This window comes from Misgurnus anguillicaudatus, chromosome 21, assembly GCF_027580225.2.
Source record: "Misgurnus anguillicaudatus chromosome 21, ASM2758022v2, whole genome shotgun sequence".
In the NCBI taxonomy this organism is placed as follows: domain Eukaryota; kingdom Metazoa; phylum Chordata; class Actinopteri; order Cypriniformes; family Cobitidae; genus Misgurnus; species Misgurnus anguillicaudatus.
Window position 1 is genome coordinate 23,679,372 of NC_073357.2, and position 24,380 is coordinate 23,703,751.

General features: G+C 36.4%; 1 protein-coding gene across 4 annotated transcripts; it reads left to right on the forward strand.

Moving 5' to 3' along the window:
* The first annotated feature begins 5,356 nt into the window (after positions 1-5,356).
* LOC129439114 (uncharacterized) lies at positions 5,357-24,352 on the forward strand. Of its 4 annotated transcripts, none has more exons than XM_055197925.2 (12): positions 5,357-5,625; positions 11,617-12,493; positions 14,673-14,788; positions 15,661-15,804; positions 17,547-17,770; positions 20,120-20,268; positions 20,377-20,480; positions 21,916-21,976; positions 22,056-22,144; positions 23,341-23,475; positions 23,572-23,672; positions 23,797-24,352. In XM_055197925.2, the coding sequence occupies exons 2-12, from the start codon at positions 11,704-11,706 to the stop codon at positions 24,170-24,172; spliced, it is 2,289 nt and encodes a 762-aa protein (XP_055053900.2). In that variant the 5' UTR covers positions 5,357-5,625; positions 11,617-11,703; the 3' UTR covers positions 24,173-24,352. The 4 variants fall into 4 exon arrangements, with proteins under 4 accessions (XP_055053900.2, XP_055053902.2, XP_055053901.2 ...); XM_055197927.2 differs by lacking the exon at positions 5,357-5,625 and adding an exon at positions 10,458-10,860; XM_055197926.2 differs by lacking the exon at positions 5,357-5,625 and adding an exon at positions 11,036-11,342.
* Positions 24,353-24,380: the final 28 nt, after the last annotated feature.

The window sequence follows — 24,380 nt, forward strand, 5'->3', positions numbered from 1 at the left end:
AAGGACGTAAAGACTTACAATTATACTTTTTACACAAGCATTTTTCTGTGTTTATCATATTCAAAGCAAACTTTATTGAATATTGCAATTTTTATTAAAATTATTTAACAATTCTATCATTATATATTGTTTTCTAATTGCATTCCCACAAGCTAGTTTAGTTTTTCTGCTTCGCAATTTCTTTTTAAACTTTTAGAAAAGTTTATTTACTTAACATTGTGTGGATTGATAATAATATAAACAGTCATTTCTTATGCCAAGAAATATCACGGTATTAACATTAAACTAACGAACGTTTAATGTGTGCTGGAATTCATAGTGAACAATGTTCAATTTAGCATCCTAATATTGCCTTTTATATAATATTTTAGTAAAATTTTTGTCCACTTCAGATTTTGATTTAGTCTGTGGTGACATTATTTAATAGTATTCGAAACAGGTGTGTGTGTTCTCACTTAGGTTTGTGTTGATCTCTGAATGTCAGCGGGGGTACAGTGATATTTCAGAGTCGACGGAGAGAGCGGTGTGTTTCTGGTAAAACACGGCGTCGCGCTCTTGAGATGACAGCGTTGTGGTCACAGTCTGTGTGTGTTACATGTATTTGTCAAACGTGCTTTTGGGTATGTATGTGTGTATCAATGTGATTGTCTGTGTGTGTTTTCTGTGGGGATGGGGGTTTCGTTTTGACTCTGGGCAACTTTTGACGGCAGCGTATCGGGTTTTTTGAGTGTTGAAAACGGGGCCTTTAAAAAGCATCTTATCTTTTAGAAGTTTTTCACCTTAAATGCCTTTAAATGTCTTTGAAATAGAGAAAACATTCTTGTTTACATGGTAACAAAAATATTATTATTAATTGTCTTATTTTCTTATTAGTGTTGATGTTGTATCGTATAAACTTTATGAGACTCATAATCCAGTTAAAGACTCTCTCTCTCTCTCTCTCTCTCTCTCTCTCTCTCTCTCTCTCTCTCTGTCTGTCTGTTTCTCTACGACATACAAAGACACAACGCCCCCTCTCGCCCTGTTGTTGTGAAACTCCGCCCTTAACAATGCCCAGTCATGCCTGACTCTCGGTTTTACTGATTCAGCCTACTCACATTCGCCAGACTACATTAACCCCTGCTATCTTGAACCTCATCTTGATGATCTTCATCAGCATCACCACCTCCATTATTATCATCATCATCATCACCACACTCATTTATATTGTCTTCAACAAAAGTGTGACTTTCAATATCAAAATATAGCTTCATTTCTCACGCTGTCCTAATCAATCGCTGTTTGAAAAAAGAATGACTACACTGCAAATCAAACTGTACATCTGTGTGAGCATCTGAAACATTTAATAATCAACATTTTCATTATGTCACCCTAAATAAAGATCAGCTTTCAGTCTATGTCTACATTTCTCTTTTACTCTCTAAAACTGACTGTTATTCAAGTTTCAATTTTAATGTGCTTTGTTGATATATTCATATCCTATTAACCCTTTGATGAATAACATGGATCTATAGTGACCCGACAGAGTTTTTATTTTCTATATCTTTGCAAGAAATTTATTTCAATATTCAGTATTCCAGGTATTCCTCAATGAACTTGCTTTGATCATCACAAATCCTTATTTTGTCTTTCCTTTTTTTTATTATTGTTTCACTACCCAAATTGTTAGATTTGTTTTTCCTTTATAAACAAACACAGTCTTTTGTATTTCAAATTTTGCAAGGTGTAAAAAATTATAAATGAAGAGTTCAGATGCAAAACCCGCTAAATGCATCTGGCATTAGCATTTTTTACAGACTCTTATGGATTATGCCTACAGCTGGTATTTCTGAATGGCCTAAGTGCACATAAAGTGGATTTGAAGCAAAAGTATTTTTTCAGTTCATGGAGCTCTCACCCAATGAGCTGGTGATCAGAGTCAGGTGTGATAGATAAGAGAGGCATACAAAATGTGCAGTGGGTCCCGAAGAACAGGGGTCTCAGTTATAAAACTGTGCGTGGGATCCTTACTAAAAGTCTACTTACACACAAAAACCGAAAATGGCATACGCCAAAAAATATTACGACTTATAAAAAAAAAGCAATGTTCCTTTTATAAATCACAGATCACCTGCAAGTGTGCGTACATGAATCATCTTCAGATCCCACCCTGCAAGTCCATTCTCCAGTCAAGTTTGCTTTTTCAGAGATCGCAGCCTTTGCGTGGGAACTGGCATATGCACATTTCCAGCCCCGTTTTGTGCATATCCAGGACTGATAACCACTAACACAGACCAGGCGCCTCATTTATAAAGCAAAAATCAATGGTAATGTCCATATTAGCCAAAACTGTCTTTGACGTTGAGATGTGCTTGCACACCATCAGGGTCTGAGGAGACATATTCATTTTTGCTCATCCGATTGCTACAGGTTTTTAGAAATATAAGCCATTTTTGCTGCTCGAAAAGGGTTTAAACATTTACAGGTGTGGTTCAATGACATTAATTCGACATTGTTTAAAGGAGGAAATCTGCAACTGTTCAGCTGCACACAATTTCAAGCTTGCGATTTATAAATTTCCCGTCTGAAAGTTAGGTGTAAGCTCAGTTTCTAGGCATACATTCGTTTTATGAATCACCCGTGTGCGCTTTTAAGAAAAGATCATAAGATCAAATTTAGGACATTTTCTACGCAGCATTTTTTAAATAAGGCCCCAGGGATGTCAAACTGGTGTGCAATAATCCTGCAGAGTTTAAAACCAACCCTTATTAAACACACCTGATTTAAGTCATCAAGGTCTTCAGAACTATTAGATTACTAGCAGGTTAAAACTAAACTCTGCAGGACTGTGGCCTTCCAGGAACTGAGATTGATATCAATGGCCCAGACTATGTTCCCATTGCAGCAGGCCTGTGTGCAAAGAGCACAAACGTGTAGTTGTCATTTGTGTGGCATTTCAAATTTGGACAAAAGCGTTGGTCTAATGTTTGCATATGAGTCATTTTTGACGCATGCTTGTCGAATTGATGTAGTAACAAAAAACCTAGGGAAAATCAAATAATAATTTATAGTAACAGAATAAGATACATTGTAGACATTCAAGGAAATCATCATGGAACATAAAATGATGAATTACATTGATTTTAAAAGAATAATAACATACAGTAGGAAATGAATACGGGTGATTTTAGACCCATGTTTTGCATCAAAGGGTTAACAGCATTCGAGCATCTATGGCCACATTCATACTGAGAACGGATTAATCTATAGACTTTTAGGGGCAACAACATAAACAAATGCCACAATGTGGCTAAAACTTAACCTTCGGTAGACTTCCGCAAAGAATCAATAACAACCCTCTCTAGAGTTTCTCTAGAGAAGTTTATTTTTGATAGCAACCAACATATATAACCAGTAAGTTGCCTTAGTTCAAATCATAGCTAAAGCGTTTCAACTACTACACTGAGCTAACATTACTTTGTACAATTAATGTATACAATGTGAGCTACAGATCCTGAAATTCTTGCTCAAATCCACACAGCAGTGATCCATGCTTACTGGCTTCCCTCGTCTTTCCGAAACCAAAACATTTTTATTTTCCACAAGGTATTTGTCCAAAGGTCAGTTTAGTAGCTAAACACAGTTCGGAAGTTAACTCGGGGTCAGGTGCGTAACCGCCAGGCCCGGCGCCACGAGGGGGCAAAAGGGGGCATTGCCCCCTCAGATCTAATTTGTGCCCCCTCTGTTTTATTTTTATATTCCTGGTGACAAATAAAATTTTCATCCTTTTGAGTTAAATAATAATTTAACCTTATCCCCATATGGGATTTAAAATGTTCAATGACGTGACATTACTGCCAGATTCAAACGTCTTTCGCGTTGGTTGACCCTGAGCCAGATGGACGAGCTCAGCGCTGTCATATTTCAATGCAGTGTTTTCAACCTCATAATGTTTATTTTAGATTTCAGACATTTAAATAGACATAAGCACTGGTAAAACAATAGCCTATAGTTTGTAAAATACACCCTGATGTCTGTGGAAGCAGCAATAAAAATCTATTCAAATAAGATAATAATTTGCAAATAATAAATACAAATTATTTTCAAATAATAATAATTTGCCGCCGTGTGTTGTTCATATCAGACAAGCACAGTGGAAGCAACTATAAAGTTTACTCTATTGTTATAAAGGTTATAATGATACCTGTTTGAAAGACGGAGATGCGCATCTGTCAATCAGCTATTAAATAACAGGAATCAGGAAAACAGGAATTAATATTTGTGCGCATCTTTGAATAACTGTAAGAATACATTTCCTTTAAATATCATTTTGTCATATAAAGTTTTAAGAGATAATAATGTTTTATCCACTTTTATTGCTTAGGCTATTTAAACTTGCGGTTAACAGCGTGTTTGGCGCATTTAGCCTAAGAGTTTAGTTTAGTAATATTGCTGTTTTTCTAGTAATAATAATACAATTAACATGTCAATCGTGCTTCCTTCTCTGTTTATTATTTTTATTATGCTGTTATGTTAAGTTATAGCCTATACACATTTATTGCATATGAGACGTCCATTGCCGTTAAATAAATTCTCTCTTCTAATATTCAAATGCAGAATAATGTGTGAATCTTTGAATAACTGTAAGAATACAGTTCCTTTGAAAATTGTTTTTTTCGCAAAGTTTTGAGAAATAATGTAGTTAGGACATTTATTGCAGACGTTTTTTGCCGTTGAATAGGCTAACTCTCGTCTATAATATGGAAATCACATAAGCTATATGATGTTGTATACTGCACAGTTACCCTGCTAATTTTAATTTATATGTGGAGATAAATAAACCTTTGCAAATCTGCTGATTGAATCCATTCATGTCCTGACCACAGGCTAGAGATTTTAAACATCCTTAATCCAATCATCTATCATCATTAGTGAGTTTCTGGTTACGTGTGCTGTGCAGTTGCATATGGAGTGTTTTATGGGCCGCTGCATTTAAAAATATGTCTTTCCAAAACGAGATCTCAGTGTATCATTGATGATATAAAGTTAAGCCCCCTCAACAATTTCACATGCCCCCTCAGTCATTTCATCCTGCAGCCGGGCCTGGTGGCAACACACACACACGTTTTATACACACGTTTGGGGCCGGGCAATTTGACCAAATCGACCCCACGACCTTGGTGTTTTTAGTGCCATGACCTTAGCTGCATACATGCCCACCTTGAATGCAAGTGAGAAAAAAACGAGTAAAAACATAAGTAGGGGCAAGGACAGGCACTTTGTCAAACTGAGAGCTGCTTCTGAGGTCTAAGTCAGTCTAAGTCTCTCTCTCTCTCACACTCTCTCTATCTCTCTGTCTCTCTCTCTCTCTCTCTTTCTATAGAGTGTATGATGGTTTTTGCTCGCTCGTTTCCAGGATCACAATGACGAAGTCTTCAAAAGATCAGAGGAACCAAGAGAAGCCTGCCGTACCGAAAAGCTAACCATCATCAACGCCTCCGCAGAGAGTTTCTCTATGTCTTTCTCTCTGTTTCTGTCTTACCCTAACAGTGCATCCCTCCTTCATCCACACGCTCGTGTATACAGAGATGTGAATAAGCTCATAGAGTTCAGATGCCCTGCAGCCATTGACTTAAGAACTGAGAGGTAAGTGAGATCTTACTCTGACTATAAACAAAAACAAAGAGTTAGCGATAGCAAAAAAACAACAAATAGACAGGTCAGCACACTTTTACAAGATGTGCACATGTGTTTCAGTTCTGTAAACCAAAATTTTGTAGGGAATTCAATTTGTCATACCTTGAATGTAAAATTAGCTTGAGCATTAATATTGACAGTGCTCCAGAAATGCTCTGTAAACACACAAGTGCAAGAGTTTATTGGCGCAGAGGCCTAGTTTTGAAATATGACTGGCGTATACAGGATATCTAAGAATCTCCATGTCGATTGATTGAAGTATCTTTTTGACAGTAATGTTTTTTATTTAAACTTTAGTTGATTCACATCTTCTTTCTTGAGTTTATGACATACAGTATGTGATGTGGTAATTAGCACTTTAATTCTACTTCCCAATGCTAGTAATAATTCGCTTTGTGAGCATGTTTATCATTTATGGAGTTTGTGACATTACGTGTATTATGCGTGTTAAATGTATCTTAAAATCATTTTTGTTATTCTTGCACGTCTTTGTGAAGTCATTCTCACAAGAACTGTATTTGTTGATTGCAAACCTACGAGATCAAAAGTGGCGTGAAAAGCTCTTCTTGGTTCTGTGCTGTATTATGATAAAGACGCTACAAAGAAATGATACTTTTTTAATCAGTATTCAAAAAATCAGTTTTAAGAGGAAAACTATTTTCTTGGTTTACATTAATGAACAGTTGTAAAGAGTCAATGTGTCTCAGATTATAGACTTGATATTCCTGAAGCACTGCATGCACGAATGCAAGAGACACTTATTGGTCAGCAATGATCAAGTCATTGACAGTGGACTGGATAAGTTGATTATATGAGAAGCTGATTTTTAGAAACTTAATTCTAAAAGATGAACATTTATCTCGCTTTTATCCAAAGTGACTTCAACCTGTAAATTGTATCAGTTTGTGTTAAACCCAAACGCTTGTTGTTGCGAGCGCCAGATTGTGAAGACACGTCCAGATTGTATTAGTTATTATTGCTTAGTCAACTAGAAATTCAAAATGTTTTTTATGTAATTCACGCTTGCATACAGATTATCCTGTGGCAGTATCCATGGTCCAGCGTAGACTACTAATCCAAGCAACTGATAAGATAATTTCAATTCTCCGCAAGTTTATCATTTTTTTGCTGACATTCGCCAATGACAAATTTCCTGTATGCCGTCACTGAAACCAAATGTAGAATTAATGCGCAATTAATATGCAATAATGTATGCAAACTGTATGATGTCATCTAAAATTGAGATGCACCCTAGATAGACATTTTTTATTGTTCTGCTTTATGTATGGGGTTAACTGAAGATGACTACTACAGCGAGCATTTAAACAATGAAAGGAAATAAAACAAAATAAATCTAATCTAACTCATATGATGATGATAATAATAACATATTAATTACACATTCAGACAGTAAAATTGCTTAATAATACATGTTTTTGCTTTTTGCTAACTGCAATTACGTTATAAACACATAATCAAAGTAAACTAAAAAAGTGTATATGTTGTGCGATTTGAACTTATATATGCTTATCATCAAAAATAATTATAGCTTTTGTTCCTCATTACATGGATCACAGCAAAATGTCTCAGTAAGATACATAATATTTAAATTTTATGTATGCACTTGGCAGACACTAACACAGCAACTTACAGTGCCTTCAGGTACACATTATGTGTGTAGCCTATACTACAAAACATATACACTTTTTAGTTTCTGTGTTTGTGTTTATAACGTAATCTACACTGATTTAGAAAAACTGCATTATTAATCTTTTTATTGTCTGAATGTCTAATTAATATTTTATTATTATTATTATTATTATTATTATATTACACATAGACATACAGATTTAATTCAACATATTTTCCTTTTCTTTTATCATTCTCTCATTTTAAAACCTATCGAGCGGAATCACTCCAACATACCAAATTACATATTAATTTAATCCTATAAAATGAGTATATGCAAATACATTTTGCTTTTTAGTTAATTACATTAATTTTAGGACTTTAAGAGTTCATTTACAAACACCATATTTATGTCATTTTTAAAGCGGGAATACTTATGCGTATGAAACCCTTCGAGGTCACTTCTTAGACTATAAGATAGGCTATCGAAAACGTGACCAGGCTTATTTTTACCATTTAGCATTGACAAAGGCAGTCATGCATTAATTGGACTGGATTTTGTCATGCAAACATAAAAATACATCATGAAAATAAATCTGTAGATAGATTTTTGCAGACAATTGCCGCTTACTGTGAATCCTTTACTAAAAGTTAAAACTTAAAAATAAATTGTCAAGACAGATCTGAAGATCAGTTTATCTTTATGATGCATTGAAGAGAATTACAAAATGCTAATATAATGCGATTTATGCCAATATCGGTATGGAAACAAATATCCCAGCAAGCAATTTTGCTTTAAAAGACGCCTTAACACGTTTCTTTAAAAGACGTCTCTTTAATAGCCGTCCAAACACAGTCCAGACGTCTAAGTTATAAAACAAGGCAAAATTTGGACTGTCAGTGAAAATTTAATAGATAGCTTAAAAATAAACGATATCAAATAAATAAATAACCAAACACCTTATAATCACTGTTGACTTTGCTTACTTTATGAAATATCATTCATACAAGAAAGTATATTGTGAGATTTTTATTTTGGCTAGAAGTGGGTTACTCATAGCTCGGAAAATATCAAGTCTATGGTTAACCAGACAGTGCATTACAGCTATAGGTATAAATAGTACATAAAAATATAGGCCTATCCAAAGACAAATTTTGATGGTAAGCTTTTATAACTGCTGAGATGTCATTTAATAACATGCGTTTTTACATATCCCTAAAATAAAAAATGAAATTTTAAATGTTAAAAAAGGCCGTCATTCAAATTAAATAAAAAAATTATAAAAACACTTTTTTATTAATATGTGCTCTCCTGAAACGTAGTCAAAACTACAGTGCTCGACAGGTCGAGATCTGACATAAACATCTGCGACAAGGCTTTTATAACTAGGTACTTCCAGCAGATTACAAATATATAGCAACATACAATATGGTACAAAAATGACTTCAAATTTTGTGAAGCTACCACATTTGCCATTTTTGAGGTTCCCTGATGTTCGTACTCTTCCTCTGGCTTTGACGGACCTGCAACATCAGCATATTTCACATTCAGTTTACTTTTCCTGTAGCTCGATTGATAAAGCATTGAGTGCGCAATGCTAAAGTCGACAGTAGTTGACAGTAAAATGTATAGCTTGAATGCACTTTAACTCAATTTGTATGAATAAAGTGTCTGCCAAATGCATAAATGTAAAATGTACATCAGTTAACCACAAACTATTGACTCTAAATTCCTATAGCAAGCATCTCATAAAGCTACAGTATTCTTGATTTCTGGTAATTAACTGGTGCTTGAAAAGCACATTTGTTTATTTGTATGACCTTAACTTGTTTTAATTGTTTTACGAGGAGTTTAGATTGCCTTTCCTTTATATTTTTTCTAATTTGCTGATTTCCTTTTGTATACAGAGTGAACGGATTGCAAGAATGAAGAATGTATTTGTAGCCTAGTGTGAACCGAAAAAGTGTGCAAAATCCTCGATGTTCTTTATCTTTCGTCATATTCATTTGGGACCTGAAGCTTTTTGCTCTCATGCATTTATGAAGGTTGTTTGACAGATAAGACAAACGTTTGATACAATGATAGAGAAGTTGAGGAGAAAAAAGTCCAAACCGCTCTGCTGTTTTCCCCCTCCTCTGTTCACTTTTAACACATCTGACAGAAAACTAGAAAACATCCTCCACACGCCTCTTTCCTTCCATTGTATCCTAGGTTTTTATTCACCTTCATCCGTCTCTTTTATTCATCAGTATTATAAACGTTTTGAGGTATTTCGCACTGATCTGAAGATAAGTGATTCATAAAAATGTTTTATGTCAGGTACGTTGAGCATCCAAAACATCTACCGTGAAAATTCTCCCAATTTTTCAAAACGATCACAGTTTCTATTATAGAAGTCAAAAACCGTTAAGTAGGGCAGCGAGACTGAAAAATCTACATTTCTCGAATCCAGGAATTTGTATGTTAATCCGTATTGTCTTACACCTTCATTCTTTCACCCACATTATGCTAATAGTGAGGTTTGTGTAGGTGACTTTTGCAGGTACATTCATACTGTACTTACCACTGAATTACCATCACCCTTGTCAGCCAACACATCAGCCAAACCTACAACCTGTGCGGGGGCTCATCCCGATTTCATGTCTCTCAAAGTTTAATAGCTGTGATGCAAAAGAAGACGTCAAGTGGGTGACCCTGTCACTTAAAAAGTTGAAACATTTCAAACATTTAGACAAAGACGTTTTGTTTTATTTAAAATATGCAAATACGTTATCAAGAAAGAGAGAGAGAGAGAGAGAGAGAGAGATAAAGAGAGAGAAGAAAAGTGGAGGGAAACACTGTGTGGGTGGAAAAAGGGGTGAAGTGAGGAGACAATACACGGGTATGGCTGCGGTATGGAAACAATTTTTATATTGTGGGTATAAGAGGGATACACTTGCACAGAGAGAGAGAGAGAGAGACAGCGGAGGCGGGGTGTACGGAGGTTTCCCTTGTCCACTTCCTGTTCTGTCGCTGTTTCATGGTCAACTTCCTGTCACATGACTTTGAGCAACCACAGATACTCACTGGCGTAAACACAGTTTGTGTTTTCACTCACGAAAACGCATGCACAGACACATGCATACGTGAATGCTCAACATTTCAAATATGTATAGACATATATGAGAAAATTCTAACACTGAATGCATTAATACAAGAAAGTGCACAAACATTTTCTTACTCTGGCCAACACACATGACAGGAAGCTGTGCTTCTCACTCAGGTCGTATACACTTACACGCACACCCACGCCTTACCTGCCAGTTTGACAACGCTTACGTTCTTTACACAAGTCACTAACCACAACAGATGCTAATCTGAAGATAACACACCGAGCCGCAAGCACAATAGGTCTCATAACCTACCAACATCTTTGAAGACAACACTCTTTAATCCTCTATCTTTGTTCATTTATACATAAAGTTTCAAGCTATGCTATCCTCAGTCCTATTACTTTTTTTGTTGACGAACGTGAATGACGACCGAGAAAACATAACAGTGATCTATGGGAAACTGTGAGTATATATTGTTTACAATATAGAACAACAGTTAAAAATAGACTGAGAAGGAAAGGATGGGTGGAGAAAAAGAGGGAGAGAGCTATAGAAAGAGAGCGGGAGATAGAGAGAGAGAGAGAGAGAGAGAGGGAGATCCGTGACTGCTTCCTCAGGATGTGGTTTTCGGTTCTGGGTTTTAGGGGAGGGGGTGACTCTGTGACAAACCGAAGAGTAACCTTTTGATCGGTAACACCTGCAAAAGAAATATGTGTATATGTGTGAGAACCTGTTTTTACATTCGTGTAAAATGTGTATGTGTGTGCACAAGCGAGAAAGAGGCAGAGAGACTCTGCTTTCACTTGTGGCAGTACTTTCATTTAGTTAGTTAGCTGGAGCCATAGGTTGAACACAGCACACAACTTACATAGACAGGCGATGAGCACAACAATCGAAAAAAGGCAGAGAATGAAAACGGTGAGAGAAAAGCACATGAAGAATGCGTAAGTCAGACTTAAACTTGTTTAGGTGATGATGACTGTAAGAGGTAAAACAAACAAAGGTAGCTGTGATCGGTCGACGGTGCACTGTGAATGTTTTTATCTGGTTATGTTCAACTTTTTTCGCTGTAACGTTGACGCGTAACTAATAAACTATTACAAAGAGAAAGGATTATGTAGGTAAACCATCTCATTTAGCGTGTTTGTGTGGTTGCTTTTGAAGTTCGTGAGGCTGATAAGTTTTGACGACTCTTTATCTTTGTGTTTCTTACCGTAGTTTTGACTTTCTGTGACTGCCCTGTAACTTTGGCACTCTCTGTGGGGGCTTCTTCGGCCATTTGCAACACGCACCTAAACACGACACATGGTTGATCATACGTCTGCCGAGGCCGATTCTCCTTCCTTCGCCCCTATGTTTCGTCCTCAGACAGAAGGTCAAAGGTCAAGTCATGACCTTTACCAGCAAGAGTTAGTGAGCAGCCTGACCCAGTTTGAGGTCTCCAACCACCTCCCATGTGAGTCCGGTGAAGACACGGGCAGCACGATGAATGGAGCAGATCAATCCGGGAATGCTTCTTATTGGGGGAATATGTCTCCGGTATCGTCGATGGCACAGAACAGGAACAAGGCACCAGGAATGTATGATCCCATCTGGAATTCTCACTGTCACCAACAGGGGACAACCGAGAGTTATGATGCATTGGGCCCTCAACGACAAAAACTTGATTCTTTCTCTGAGGCTTTCTGCAGTCGTAGCACCTCACGAATCCTGGGTGGAGGAGGAGAGCATAATGGGTTCAACAACTCCACGCCACCTTCAAATGCTCTGTCCTTCCCTCTGGTTCTTAGTCCACCTCCAACACCCCTGCCTCCTCCCTCTTATTCTCCTCCAAAGAGACCACAACACTGCGTACCTGGGCAGATCCTGAGCCACTCGCAGATGCAAACACAGTCGGATGGGTCTCTGCAGTTCTTCTCTCTGTCCTCACCCTCAACTGCCAGGTTCACTCATCCCATTTGGCTCCAACTGCCGGCAGAAGACGCAGATGGTGCGGACATAATACAGCCTCTTTCACAGGATTCAAATCCCTCCATGGGTTATTCAGAGCATGGAGGGCCCCATTCCAAACAACAGTCTCTGCAGAAGACTACAGGTAGGCACAGACATATTACACTGCAAAAAAAATGACTTTCTTACTGGCTGGGTTATTTTTGACCCATAATAGGTAAATATTGGACAGAACACACCGCTGGGTTAAAATTGACCCAATGCTGGGTTGTTTTAACCCTACAGCTGGGTTATTATTACCCCATGGTTGCATAACAACAACCCAACATTGGGTTATTTTTAACCCAGCATTGGGTAATTTTTAACCAATGGGTCAAAAATAACCCAGCCATTTTTAGAGTGTAGTATGTTTGTCAAAAAAGATAAAATTTAAGTGAATGTGTTCTTAAAACAAGCAAAAATATCTGCCAATAGGGTGAGGAAATTTTTCTTGATATAAGTGTCTAAAAAAAATTAACTTATTTCAAGAATTTTTTTGCTCAACCCATTGGCAGATATTTTTGCTTGTTTTAAGCACAAATTCACTTAAATTTTATATTTTTGGTCTAAAAACTAGACTTATTTTCTTGTGTCGTTTTGCTCATCAAGAAAAAGCATCTTAATTTAAGAATTTTTAGATATTTCTACTGAAAACAAGACAAATACTAAGAAAGCACTTTTTGCAGTGCAAAACATGATTTCAAGAAAAAAATTCTTAGTATTTTTGTCTTGTTTTCAGTAAAAATATCTAAAAATTCCCAAATCAAGATGCCTCTTCTTGATGAGCAAAACAACACAAGAAAACAAGTCCAGTTTCTAGACCAAAAACATCAAATCCAAGTGACCCCGTGCATAAGACAAGCAAAAAAATCTGCCAATGGGGTAAGCAAAATTTTCTAGAATTTTTCTTGAATTTAAGCGTTTAAGAAAAATGTTCAAGATTTTTTTGCTTGTTTTATGAACAAAATCACTTAAATTTGATATTTTTGGTCTAAAAACTAGACTTATCTTTTTGGATCATTTTGCTCATCAAGAAAAAGCATCTTAATTTAAGAATTTTTTGATATTTTTACTGAAAACAAGACAAAATACTAAGAATTTCTTTTCTTGAAAATAATTTTTTGCAGTGTAGTTCAATGAAAAATTTTAATTTTGTTATTATCTACTCACCCTCAAGTTGTTCCAAACTTGTATACATTTCTTTGTTCAGCTAAAAACAAATGAAGATATTTTGGGAACTAATCTTATCAAGGGGTGCTGGGCTTAATGTTGCGTGGCTGCAGTGGTGGATTTTTGACAACATCCCAAATAGTAAAAAGCTCAAACAAACAACACTCACTACAATACAAATTAATGAGGGCATAGTTATGTTTAAACATTCAGAGCTAATGATTACGTAAAAGTTAAAACCATCTAAAATGTGTAACTGCTGCACAGCGACAGCACTAAAACCTGATTCTTACCTTATGATCCTGGACTTATTGGTCTTACTGGGTCTGATGCTGAGCGGACTGAGCCAGTGCGAGCTTTTAACAGGCCAGCCAAGGCTAATAAAAGCTTTCGAGCTTCGATGCCCATAACCAAACGACGTAAACCGATATTTATTATTATATATATTTATCAAATAGAAGTACACACGCGTTGAATCGCATCTGCTCCATTGGCGGGGAAAGTGTTAACAGTTCATTAATCAACAAATTACTAACTATCATAGACTCAAGTTCACACAACATTCCGTTTTTGCTCCGTCAAATATATAAAACAGCAGAATGCATCTCCGAGCTACCCGTTCATACCATACAGTCCTGACTCGCTTGTTTAGTTAAGTGAATTGTGATCTTTGAATGAATGGGTTGAATAAAGGACTCTATTGGATTTTATTGATAGGCTACTGATTTCATTGTATTAATAATAATAGCCATACACAGTGTCTTTGTATTCTGATTGAATTTATTAATTAAATTTAAGAAATCTGACATAAGATGACAGATATGTACTCTATCATTTTAAATTCTCTTGCTATCAGCAGCAATTCCACAGTAGAAAAAATAATACAATGGAAGTGAATGGTGCCCCACATCTGCTTGGTTCTTAACATTTTTGTATTAACAACACTATATATATATCCATATATATATTGTTTGGAACAACTTGAGGGTGAGTAAACGATGACAAAATTGTAATTTTTCTGTGAACTATCCCTTTAAGACCAACTGAATACTTTGTCATTTTCAAATTTTTGTTGAATAGCTCATGTTTGACTATTAATGAAGCACTTTTCTTAGACTGTTTACTGTCCTATAACCCTGCACTGGCCCAACAACTTCAACCACAGTCCTGTGTGCAGCTACAGCTGAGCCATGATCCTGGGACGTCTGAAGATCACATGTCATGGCCTCAGGTCTGACAACTGCAGATTCACACATGATTTATTTCTGTTTATCCTCAACAGTGTTAGCCTGTATTAGATTGATACATTATGGCTTTTATATCATGTCATCATGTTCTGTTCTTAATTTCCTACGTTTTGCAAATGATGGGGCTGTCACACTACACTTTTTTGTCCGATATTAAAGTAACAGTATGTAAGAAATGTATATCAATTAATCATAAAATGGCCCTGATATGTCACTAGACATTCAGAAATCATTTTCATTTCAAATACTTATATCACTGACAACAGTAGTCTGGCCAGGATATTGTCATTTAAAAAGTGGAGTTGCAGCCCTCAACTGATGTTTATGTTGTCATGTTGTGTATTGGCCACCAGTTGTGTGATTGCAGTACCAGTTTTAGCCGCAAGTTTTGTAATTGCAGTACCAGTTTTGGCCACAATCCTACATACTGTTCCTTTAACGCATGTAAACACAATCCAAAATTTAAATCTCACCTGTGAATTTGTATTACATATAGATGTGTGACCAGCAGATCTATATATATCAGGGATTGACCTTAGAGAATCCAAAATGAGAAATATTGATAACAACAGTATCACACAATCCCATTTTATACAATACAGCTTTAACACAAATAACAACAATAACAGTGCATGCATGTCAGAAGCCATAATTTGTGTATAAAAAATCCATCGCCTGGGCATGTGATATCATATCTGTTTGCAGCACATGCGCAGTGGTCTGCATAAAAATTTTGCATGCTAAAAGTCTTGCTTGACCATAGCTTAAAGCTAGTTTAGAATGATTAAAAAACACACTCAATACGTTACAATGTCTACCAACGTCTTTGCACAACTTCTTTTTTGTATCTTGACAGATTGGGCAATCATCTAATTCATTTGGATCTTCTCAACAGCCAAGTTTCCATGCCCAGGGATCAGGAGAAGGGCTAAGATTCAGTTGCGAAATAAACCGCAGTTCTGGGTCCTTGGACAAACCTCTCGGGTCCTCCAGTACACAGGTATGACACAATATAGGCAGACAAGCAAGGAATCTAAAGATGTCATATAACCCTATACACTGTAAAAAAATCTGCGTAGAAATTACAATGTTATTGCAGCTGGGTTGCCGGTAATTTACCGTAGATTTTAATTTATGTTATTTACTGGCAAGAGTTTGTTCAAAGTTAAATCAATTTTAAATATTAACTTATCTTTACAGAATAAAACTTTACAATAACAGCCTCATGCAAAGCATTCTGGGAACCAGAAATCATCATCAAGCTGTTTTTTTGCTTCAGATTTTGTTTCCCAGAATGTTTTGCTTGATGTTGTTTTTGTTTTATTCTGTAAAGACAAAGACTTGTAAATGTTTAATTTCATTTAACTTTGAACAAAATGTTGCCAGTAAAAAACATAAATTTAAATCTACGGTAAGTTACCGGCAACCCAGCTGCAATTTCTATGGATTTTTTTTACAGTGTATGTACTGCATTTAAAAAATTGGTGGGATATTGGTTAAAACCACTGATCTATATAAATGACTGGATGGCGCATGACGTCACAACTGTGAAGCCACCGCGCCGCCATGTTGGTATACCCAAACATTCCATTAAATCAATCGACGTTATCAGATTTTAATGATAAAACATCACTTTACAAGTCTTCGTTTTTATATCTGAAATTACCCTGTACATTATTAAAACACAAACGTCCTAAGCATGTACATAGTTATTTACTGAAAGTTGTACATTAAGCTTTTTAATCAGTTATTATACATTCATCTTCATTACAGTATCAGATCAGCAGACAGACCGCAGCATATTTAGTATTAATGACAATAAACATGCTCATTCTGAAATCTAAATAAATAATCATACTTTGTACCGTATGTGCATGCAATTATTTGGTGGTTTTGCAATTATGTTATCGTTATAAGTTACCTAAACTTATTTAGAGAAATAACGCTGACATTGTGGCTGAATGTCAAAAAAAACTTTATTTATACCCGTGCCATTAACAGAATGCAGCAGACACAATCACCTTAATGTTTTATTATAAATCCATTATCCTGCCCGATTAAAACATAAACATTGCAAATAACACCAGAATTAACAATTCATTTATGTACACATATCCTAAAATAAATCTTGTGTGACTGATACGCTGTAAAGTGGGTAAATTTAGATCATGATTTTGAATGGAAGTCAATAACGCCCTCTGATCTGACGGTTGGGTATACCAAGATGGCCGCTCGAACTCTGCGCTGACTTCACCTCACGCTGTTACGTAAGCTTTCTATGCGCAATCCAGTCATTTATATACCCACAATCCCTTAAGTTTTAAACTCATATGTTGTTGTTGTCACTGCAGTGTAAATATCCCATAAAGGTTTAAATGTAACTTTCAAAACACATACAGTACAAATAGGAATGATGTATTTGTTGTAGGCAAAACCTGGAAACTAGTTGGCATTTTAACACTTCCGGTTCTGTCAAGCCCAAGATATTTTAATGTTTCATTTTACGACATAAAACAGTAATATCTCCACTCGTTTAAAGCTTTCAAGTGTTTTAAAATGTTGGTTGCTAACATGGGACTACAGAGGTTGTCTGGAACTTTAAACGTCATCATCACGCATGAAGATCTCAGAAACATTGCAACATACCTACAAAACCTACAAAAAATATGTCATCCCTGCTGCACTCTATTGTGCTTTTTAGCCATAGTGCAACTTTATTGTTTATCCCTTCTTCTGGTGTAGAATGTCCCCATTGCTGTGTACGCTGGAGTCCCATTTAACAGTGTGATCCAGCTGGGTAGGGAGCTCATGGAGACCTGGGAGGGAACTGTGTCTCACTTTACGCCTTCTCCAATGCTGAACCCCATACGCAGTGGAACGGGACTCTTTTATAACCTGCTGCCCCCCTTAGCTGCGGAAAACAGAGCACTGTGGTCAGATGAAAGGAAAGAGAATGAGTCACACAGGTAAGAATTAAGTTACTGAGTAGAAATCAGATTATAAATCTTGCTTTAAGTATAGGGCTTCTGGTTTAGTTCTTTTTTAATGCTACAATAATATTACAACAGCTCACAGTGGTTAGACAAAATAGCACTGTCCCGCTAATTGAGCCTGATTTATCCCTAAATTCTTATAACACCTTACGAAATGTATCACTCTTTACCACAGTTGTCTTTATTGCTTAATGATGATATTTTTGCATGTTTCTTCCTGTTTTTAATATCATTGTTTTGTTTTAACTCGTGTTAAAATGCTTTCTGTAACTTTGCAACAATGCACGTTATGAAAAGCACTGTGGATAGAATGGCTCCATTTTATTGACACTTAAAGGCCAAAGTAAGGTAATGGGTGCACGAGTGTCCGCATACAGTGCGCATGACGCAATATTCATCAGAAAAAGAGTGTGCTTGTGCTACCCTATTTTATGGCAAGTCGTGTTATAGTCACAAAATATTTGATTCATTTATTTGTGTTATTGACATAATTTTCTGCTGTTTTTCATGCCACTGGAGCACAAATGTCTTTTTCATGTCACTCAGCACAAATTTCTACAAATAGTGTTTGTGTCTGTGGCATGACTTTCTTTATCGTGTGATTTTTTTCATAGTTTTTTCCTATTTTTAAATCATTGTCGCTTGGGGTTAGGGTTAGATTCGGGGTTTGTGTTAGGATGTAATTTTATTAGTGCTGGGCAAAGATTAATCGCGATTAATCGCAAACAAAATAAAAGTGATTATTGGTATAATATATGAGTGTGTGCTGTGTCTAATTATTATGTATAAATATATACACACACATTCATGTATGTATTTAAGAAACATTTACATGTTTATATATATTTATTTATATTTTTATATAATCTATATTAAATATAAATTTAAAAAAGATATATAAATAAAACAATTCTGAAATGAATATATAAATGTGTGTGTGGTTATACATAATAATTAGACACAGTACACGCACATATATTATGCAAAAAAATCACTTTTATTTTGTATGCGATTAATCGCGATTAATCTTTGCCCAGCACTAAATTTTATACATTGGTTGCTTATTGTTTTTTCCTATTTTTTAATAATTGTCGCTTGGAGTTGGGGTTAGGATGTCACAGAAAGTGATTCTAAACTCAAGCGACAATTTTTTTTACCATAGCACAAAACAATGAGAAAACAAAATATAAAATCACACGATAAAGAAAGTTGTACCACAGACACGAAAAACTATTCATAGAAATTTGTGCTGAGTGACATGAAAAAAAACATTTGTGCTCCATTGGCACGAAAACAGCGGAAAAACGTTTCAATAACACAAATACATTAATCAAGAATTGACTATAACACAAATTTCCATTAAATTGGATTGGCATAGACAGTACACGCACTGCCAAATTGTTAACCTTGTGTAAATTGTACGCGTAGGCCGGGCATGCGCCTACAGAAGAATGTAGTATATGTAGCCCAGGAAATGCATCGCATTTTGTTGCAACGCGCATGCTATGAACGTCCGAGTCAAATAAACTTTACTTTGCAAGGTTGTGCATTCGACCGTGCACATACGCAAGCGCGTGAAAGGCCAAAGTATGGTCTACTTTTTACACGTACGTACGCAATGGTTCACATACAGTGCATGTGACGCAATTTTCATCATCAGAAGAGTTTGCACGTGCTGTTGTTTTTAAAACAACATGTACATTGTACACGTAGGTCACGCATGCGCATACAGAAATCTGTAATATGTAGCCCAGAAGATCCATTGTGTTTTGTCGCAATGCACAAGGTTCAATCTGGCCAAAAATAGTCCCCTGCTATTGAAAGTTGCCAATGGGACTACTTTCGGGCAGTGCATAATATCATTGCATCTGCTGCAGCCATGTTACGGCAGTAAGTAGTTCTTAGCCATATCGGCCTAGAAAAACGCAACTTTTGATTAGCACACGATGTAATTACAGAAGAGTCAAGTTTTAAATAAGAAAAATATCGAAACTCTTTGTTCATTTTTGAGCACGATGCTAATGGTCCAATTAGATTCAATTGATTATGCTAAGCTATGCTAAAAGTGGTACCGCCAGACGCGTAGATTTGCTGAATGGATTCCAAAATGATAAATATCAAATGTTTCACTATAGGGGAGCTGGAAAATAAGCATTTTTTTAAGTGGAGTGTCCCTTTTAAGTTAAATCAATGAGTAAAATCAAACTTTGATGCTCTTAATTTCATTCAGATTTTGATACTCTTGCCTGGATTTTGCAGTCATTGTCACATTTTGAGAAAGTTTAAACTCATTTAGGTTCATCTCTATCATGTACTTCCCAGGTGCATAAATATAGGCCCAGAGTTCCAAGCTGAACTGCCTGATCTCATAGAAGGGGATGATGAAATGTGGCCAGATGAACCAGTCAGAGAGGAGCTATTGTGGAAACCTTGGGCAGAATTAGAGGAGAATGACACCCTTTTGCAGCATGGTAGTAATAAAATAATGCATTTTAATTAAATACACAGCACATATAATTATTAGACACTTTTCCTTCAAATTCATTGAGTTTGATTTCTAACTGTCCACTTTGTCTTAGTGGAGAATCTTCTAGACCTGAGTGCTTCAAGTGTTCTACCAGGAGGTGGTGCTAATCTGGAACTGGCTCTGCATAGTCTCTTCCGCTGCCAGGGGAACATTCTAGTAAGTATTTATTTTTTATATAAATCAGAGTTTATGTTAAAGAAATTTTAGCATAGTATTCAAAATGACATTAGTTTATGAGTCGTAGTAAACCTGGACTTTGTATTCACATAAAAAATAAAAAAATCACACAACACGTTGTTTCTGCTAATCTCGTGTTAATCTTGAGTACCTATAGGCCTGGTTTTTTAATCATTATACATCCATTTTATCACACAAGTCTTAGCTAAAGCCAGGACTAGGCCTTAGTTTAAAGGGAAATATCATGAAAATTTTCCATGTTTAAGTGCTATTATTGGGTTCCCAGTGCTTCTATCAACCAAGAAAATGTGAAAAACAACAACCCAGTAACTTAGTTTTGGTAAATCATTCTCTGCAAGCATGTGAAAAAATAGGTCATTGAAATTTGGCTTCCCTTGTGATGTCAGAATGGGGTTAATACCACGTCTTAATCTGCAACCACAGCACTGCCATTTTAGTGACATTTCATAAGACTTTAAGGGGCGGTTTCCCAGACAGGGATTAGCTTAAACCAGGACTAGGCTGTAGTTTAATTAGGAAATATAACTAGTTTTAACAAACATGCCTTACTAAAAACGTTACCTGTGTGCATTTTGAAGTAAAATAAAGGGCCCTGATGTATTTTAAGATATGTAAGTGTAAGTTGTTTTCAGTTTGGACAGCTCTTTCATTTATTTTAGTCTAGGACTAGTCTAATCTCTGTCCGGGAAACTGCCCCTAAGATGTTTAAGCAACTTTAAAAAACTTGCCTTAGAAAAGAACATTACTGATGTATATCTTAAAACAAATTAATGGCATATTTTAAGATCTGTCAGTGCAAGTTATTTTCAGTTGAGACAGCACAAACATGTGTTTAAGTCTAGGACTAGCCTTAAGCCTTGTCAGTGAAACCGGCAGACAAGTGCCTCCTTCATATCTCCGAAGAGTCTTTAGTTTCATCAGATTTATGAAAGACAGATCAGCTGTACCGTTATTTTTCCAAAAAAGTCCAGCTCTTGGAGGGATACCATGGGCAGAGCAATTTTACGAGCAAACAAAATATTGCATTAGTACTACAAAGGTCATGGGTTCATACTTAAAGGGGCAGTTTCCCAGACAGGGATTAGCTTAATCCAGGACTAGGCCTTAGTTTAATTATGAAAAATAACTAGTTTTAACAAACATTTCTTATTAAAAACATTACTTGTGTGCATTTTGAGGCAAAACAAAGGGAACTGATGTATTTTAAGATGTGTAAGTGCAAGTTGTTTGTAGTTTGGACAGCTCTTAAAAATGTTTTAGTCTAGGACTAGTCTAATCCCTGTTCTGGAAACTGCCCAAAAATGTTTAACTTGATTTGAATGAATGATGAAATTGTCTGCTAAATGTGTAAATGTAAACCGTGTTTCTCATCTCCACCAATCCCATTTAACAGGAAGCGCTGGAGATGCTACTATTTTCAAATTCTGCTCCATCAGATGACTTCCACTACTCTGGTAAACATTTACTTCGAGATATACCTTAACATAAAATCATTATTAAATCAGACTAATCTTAGTGTATTTTTCCATGCAGGCACCAAAATATGGACTTTGAATGAACAAAGATTATTCCACAAAGCATTCACAATTTATGGAAAAGACTTTTCCTTTATTCAGAAAATGGTAATGAATCAACTAGTGCTAGATACGTCACTTAATATTGCAAACCCTTACAGGATTTTAAAGGAAAACAAAAATTTTACTATGTTCTTACCTCAACTTAGAACAAATTAATACATACCTATCTTTTTTTCAATGCATGCACTTAATCTTTGTACGGCGCGTCGCGAGTGTGTTGGCGTTTGGCCTGGCCCCATTCATTCTTTAGGATCCAAATAGGGATGAATTTAGAAGCCAAACACTTCCATTCCTTATTTAAAGACTGTTACATGAGTAGTTACACAAGTGTGGCGGCTCATCCGAGGATGCAGTAATAAGTGTTCGGATTGTCACGTGTGTTGTTCCCTTTTCCAAAATGTGTGTCCTGCGTGTCAGTCGAGAGATCATGTGTGCATCACGTGTTTTGTCAAAATAGGTGCCTGCTGCACAGGCGTCAAAACCGTTTATGATAAAAGGAGACGCTCACTTTCCTAAAGTACACGCTAGACAACTCCTTAACAGTAAACTCTGATTACGCATGAGATTAAGCAAGTATCTGGCAAACGCGAGCATCTCTTTTATCATAAACCCTTTAGACACGTCTGCAGCAGGCACTTATTTGACAAGACACGTGATGCACACACACAATCTCTCAAAACGCAGAACACACTGAAATTACGAACCACAAACACATGACGGCCTACATACAGGTTGTGACGAACTTCGCATCGTGCGCCCTCAAAAAAAGAAGTCACCAGCCGCCACTGTATGGTGGCATAAAATAAAACATGGCGATTTTTTTAAATGAATAGAAAATAACTATGGCGGAAGAGCACTTTGACCTCGGGCGCAGTAATATTGACAAACTTTGAGTGAGAGGGGGGAGTTGTTAGGAGTGATGTTACTGCGCCCTGACTGAGGTCAAAGTGTTGCAAACTAAGTGCTCTTCCATCATACAATATAGTTCTCATCTTATCCCCTTAAAAAGTGCCACATTTTATTAAAAAACATGGAAGTGTTTGGTGGCTTCCAGATTCATCCGTGTTTTGATCCTTAGGAATGAATGGGGCTAGGCTAAATGCTAACACGGTCACGTCGCGCTGCACAAAGATTAAGTGCACAAATTTAAATGTACTAATTTAGCCAAGTTGAGGTACATACATTGTAAAATATTGAAAAACTTTCTTTTAATCAATGCAACATCTTTTTACTTCTGCTAGGTGAGAACAAAGGAAGTGTCACAGTGTGTAGAATTCTACTACAACTCCAAAAGACTGTCAGAGAAACAAAGAAAACAGAGAGAAAGAGAAAATGAAAATTTGGAGAAAGAGAGAAACATCCTCACTGTTAGCCAGGTAACGTGTGTAGTAGACAAGATCTGGCCTAGTTACATTTTGACTCATGCAACATTAGTTTTGAGATGTCAAAGAATCTAAGTCTGTCTTTTATAGGTTCCTTCAGTGCCAAAGATGCTTGTTAACCAAACAAGTATTGAGAGATTGATTCATACGCCACCACTTCCCACAAGCTTTCCCTGCAAACAGTGTGGAAAGTATGTGTAAACAATTTGTTCTGTGGTGTCCATGTTTGTACTCGGTACCTGTTGAAATGAACTACAGCTTTATTTAAAAACATGCTTTGTGACTGAAATCTACGCTTTCAAATTGTGTTTTCAGAATGTTCTACAAAATCAAAAGTAGGAATGCACACATGAAAATCCATCGGCAACAGCAAGAGGACTGGAGAGAAAAACTCCAAATTCACCCAAACCTCAACCCAAATAGAGCGTTGTCCATTCCAAGCCAGCAAATCCTAACACAGACCCACCATCAGAACCAACTCCTAACCCACAGCCTGATTCAGAACCTGGTCCAATCACAGACCCAGTTGGCTTTTCTTCAAAGCACAAAGACGGAGTTCATTCCAAAGCAACCATACCAGTTATACAGCACCCACCCAAAATCTACAGATTGTGCTCCAAGCACTTCACACTGGACATCAGCAGACATGAGCCTTACTGCACAGTGTAAAGACAGGTGGCCGATTCTATAACAGACTCAAGCTACGCAAGCTCATTTTGAGCTTACAGGACAGTCATTTTTCATGGACTACCACCAAATTTTCTTTTAATTTACTGTACATTCGTACTTTGCAAGAAGTGTCATGGCATTTGTTGAAGTTTTTAAAATGTCAAGTAAACCATTTAATAAAAACCTTGCAATTAAGCAAGCTTAAAGGGTCATAATAACAACAACGACAA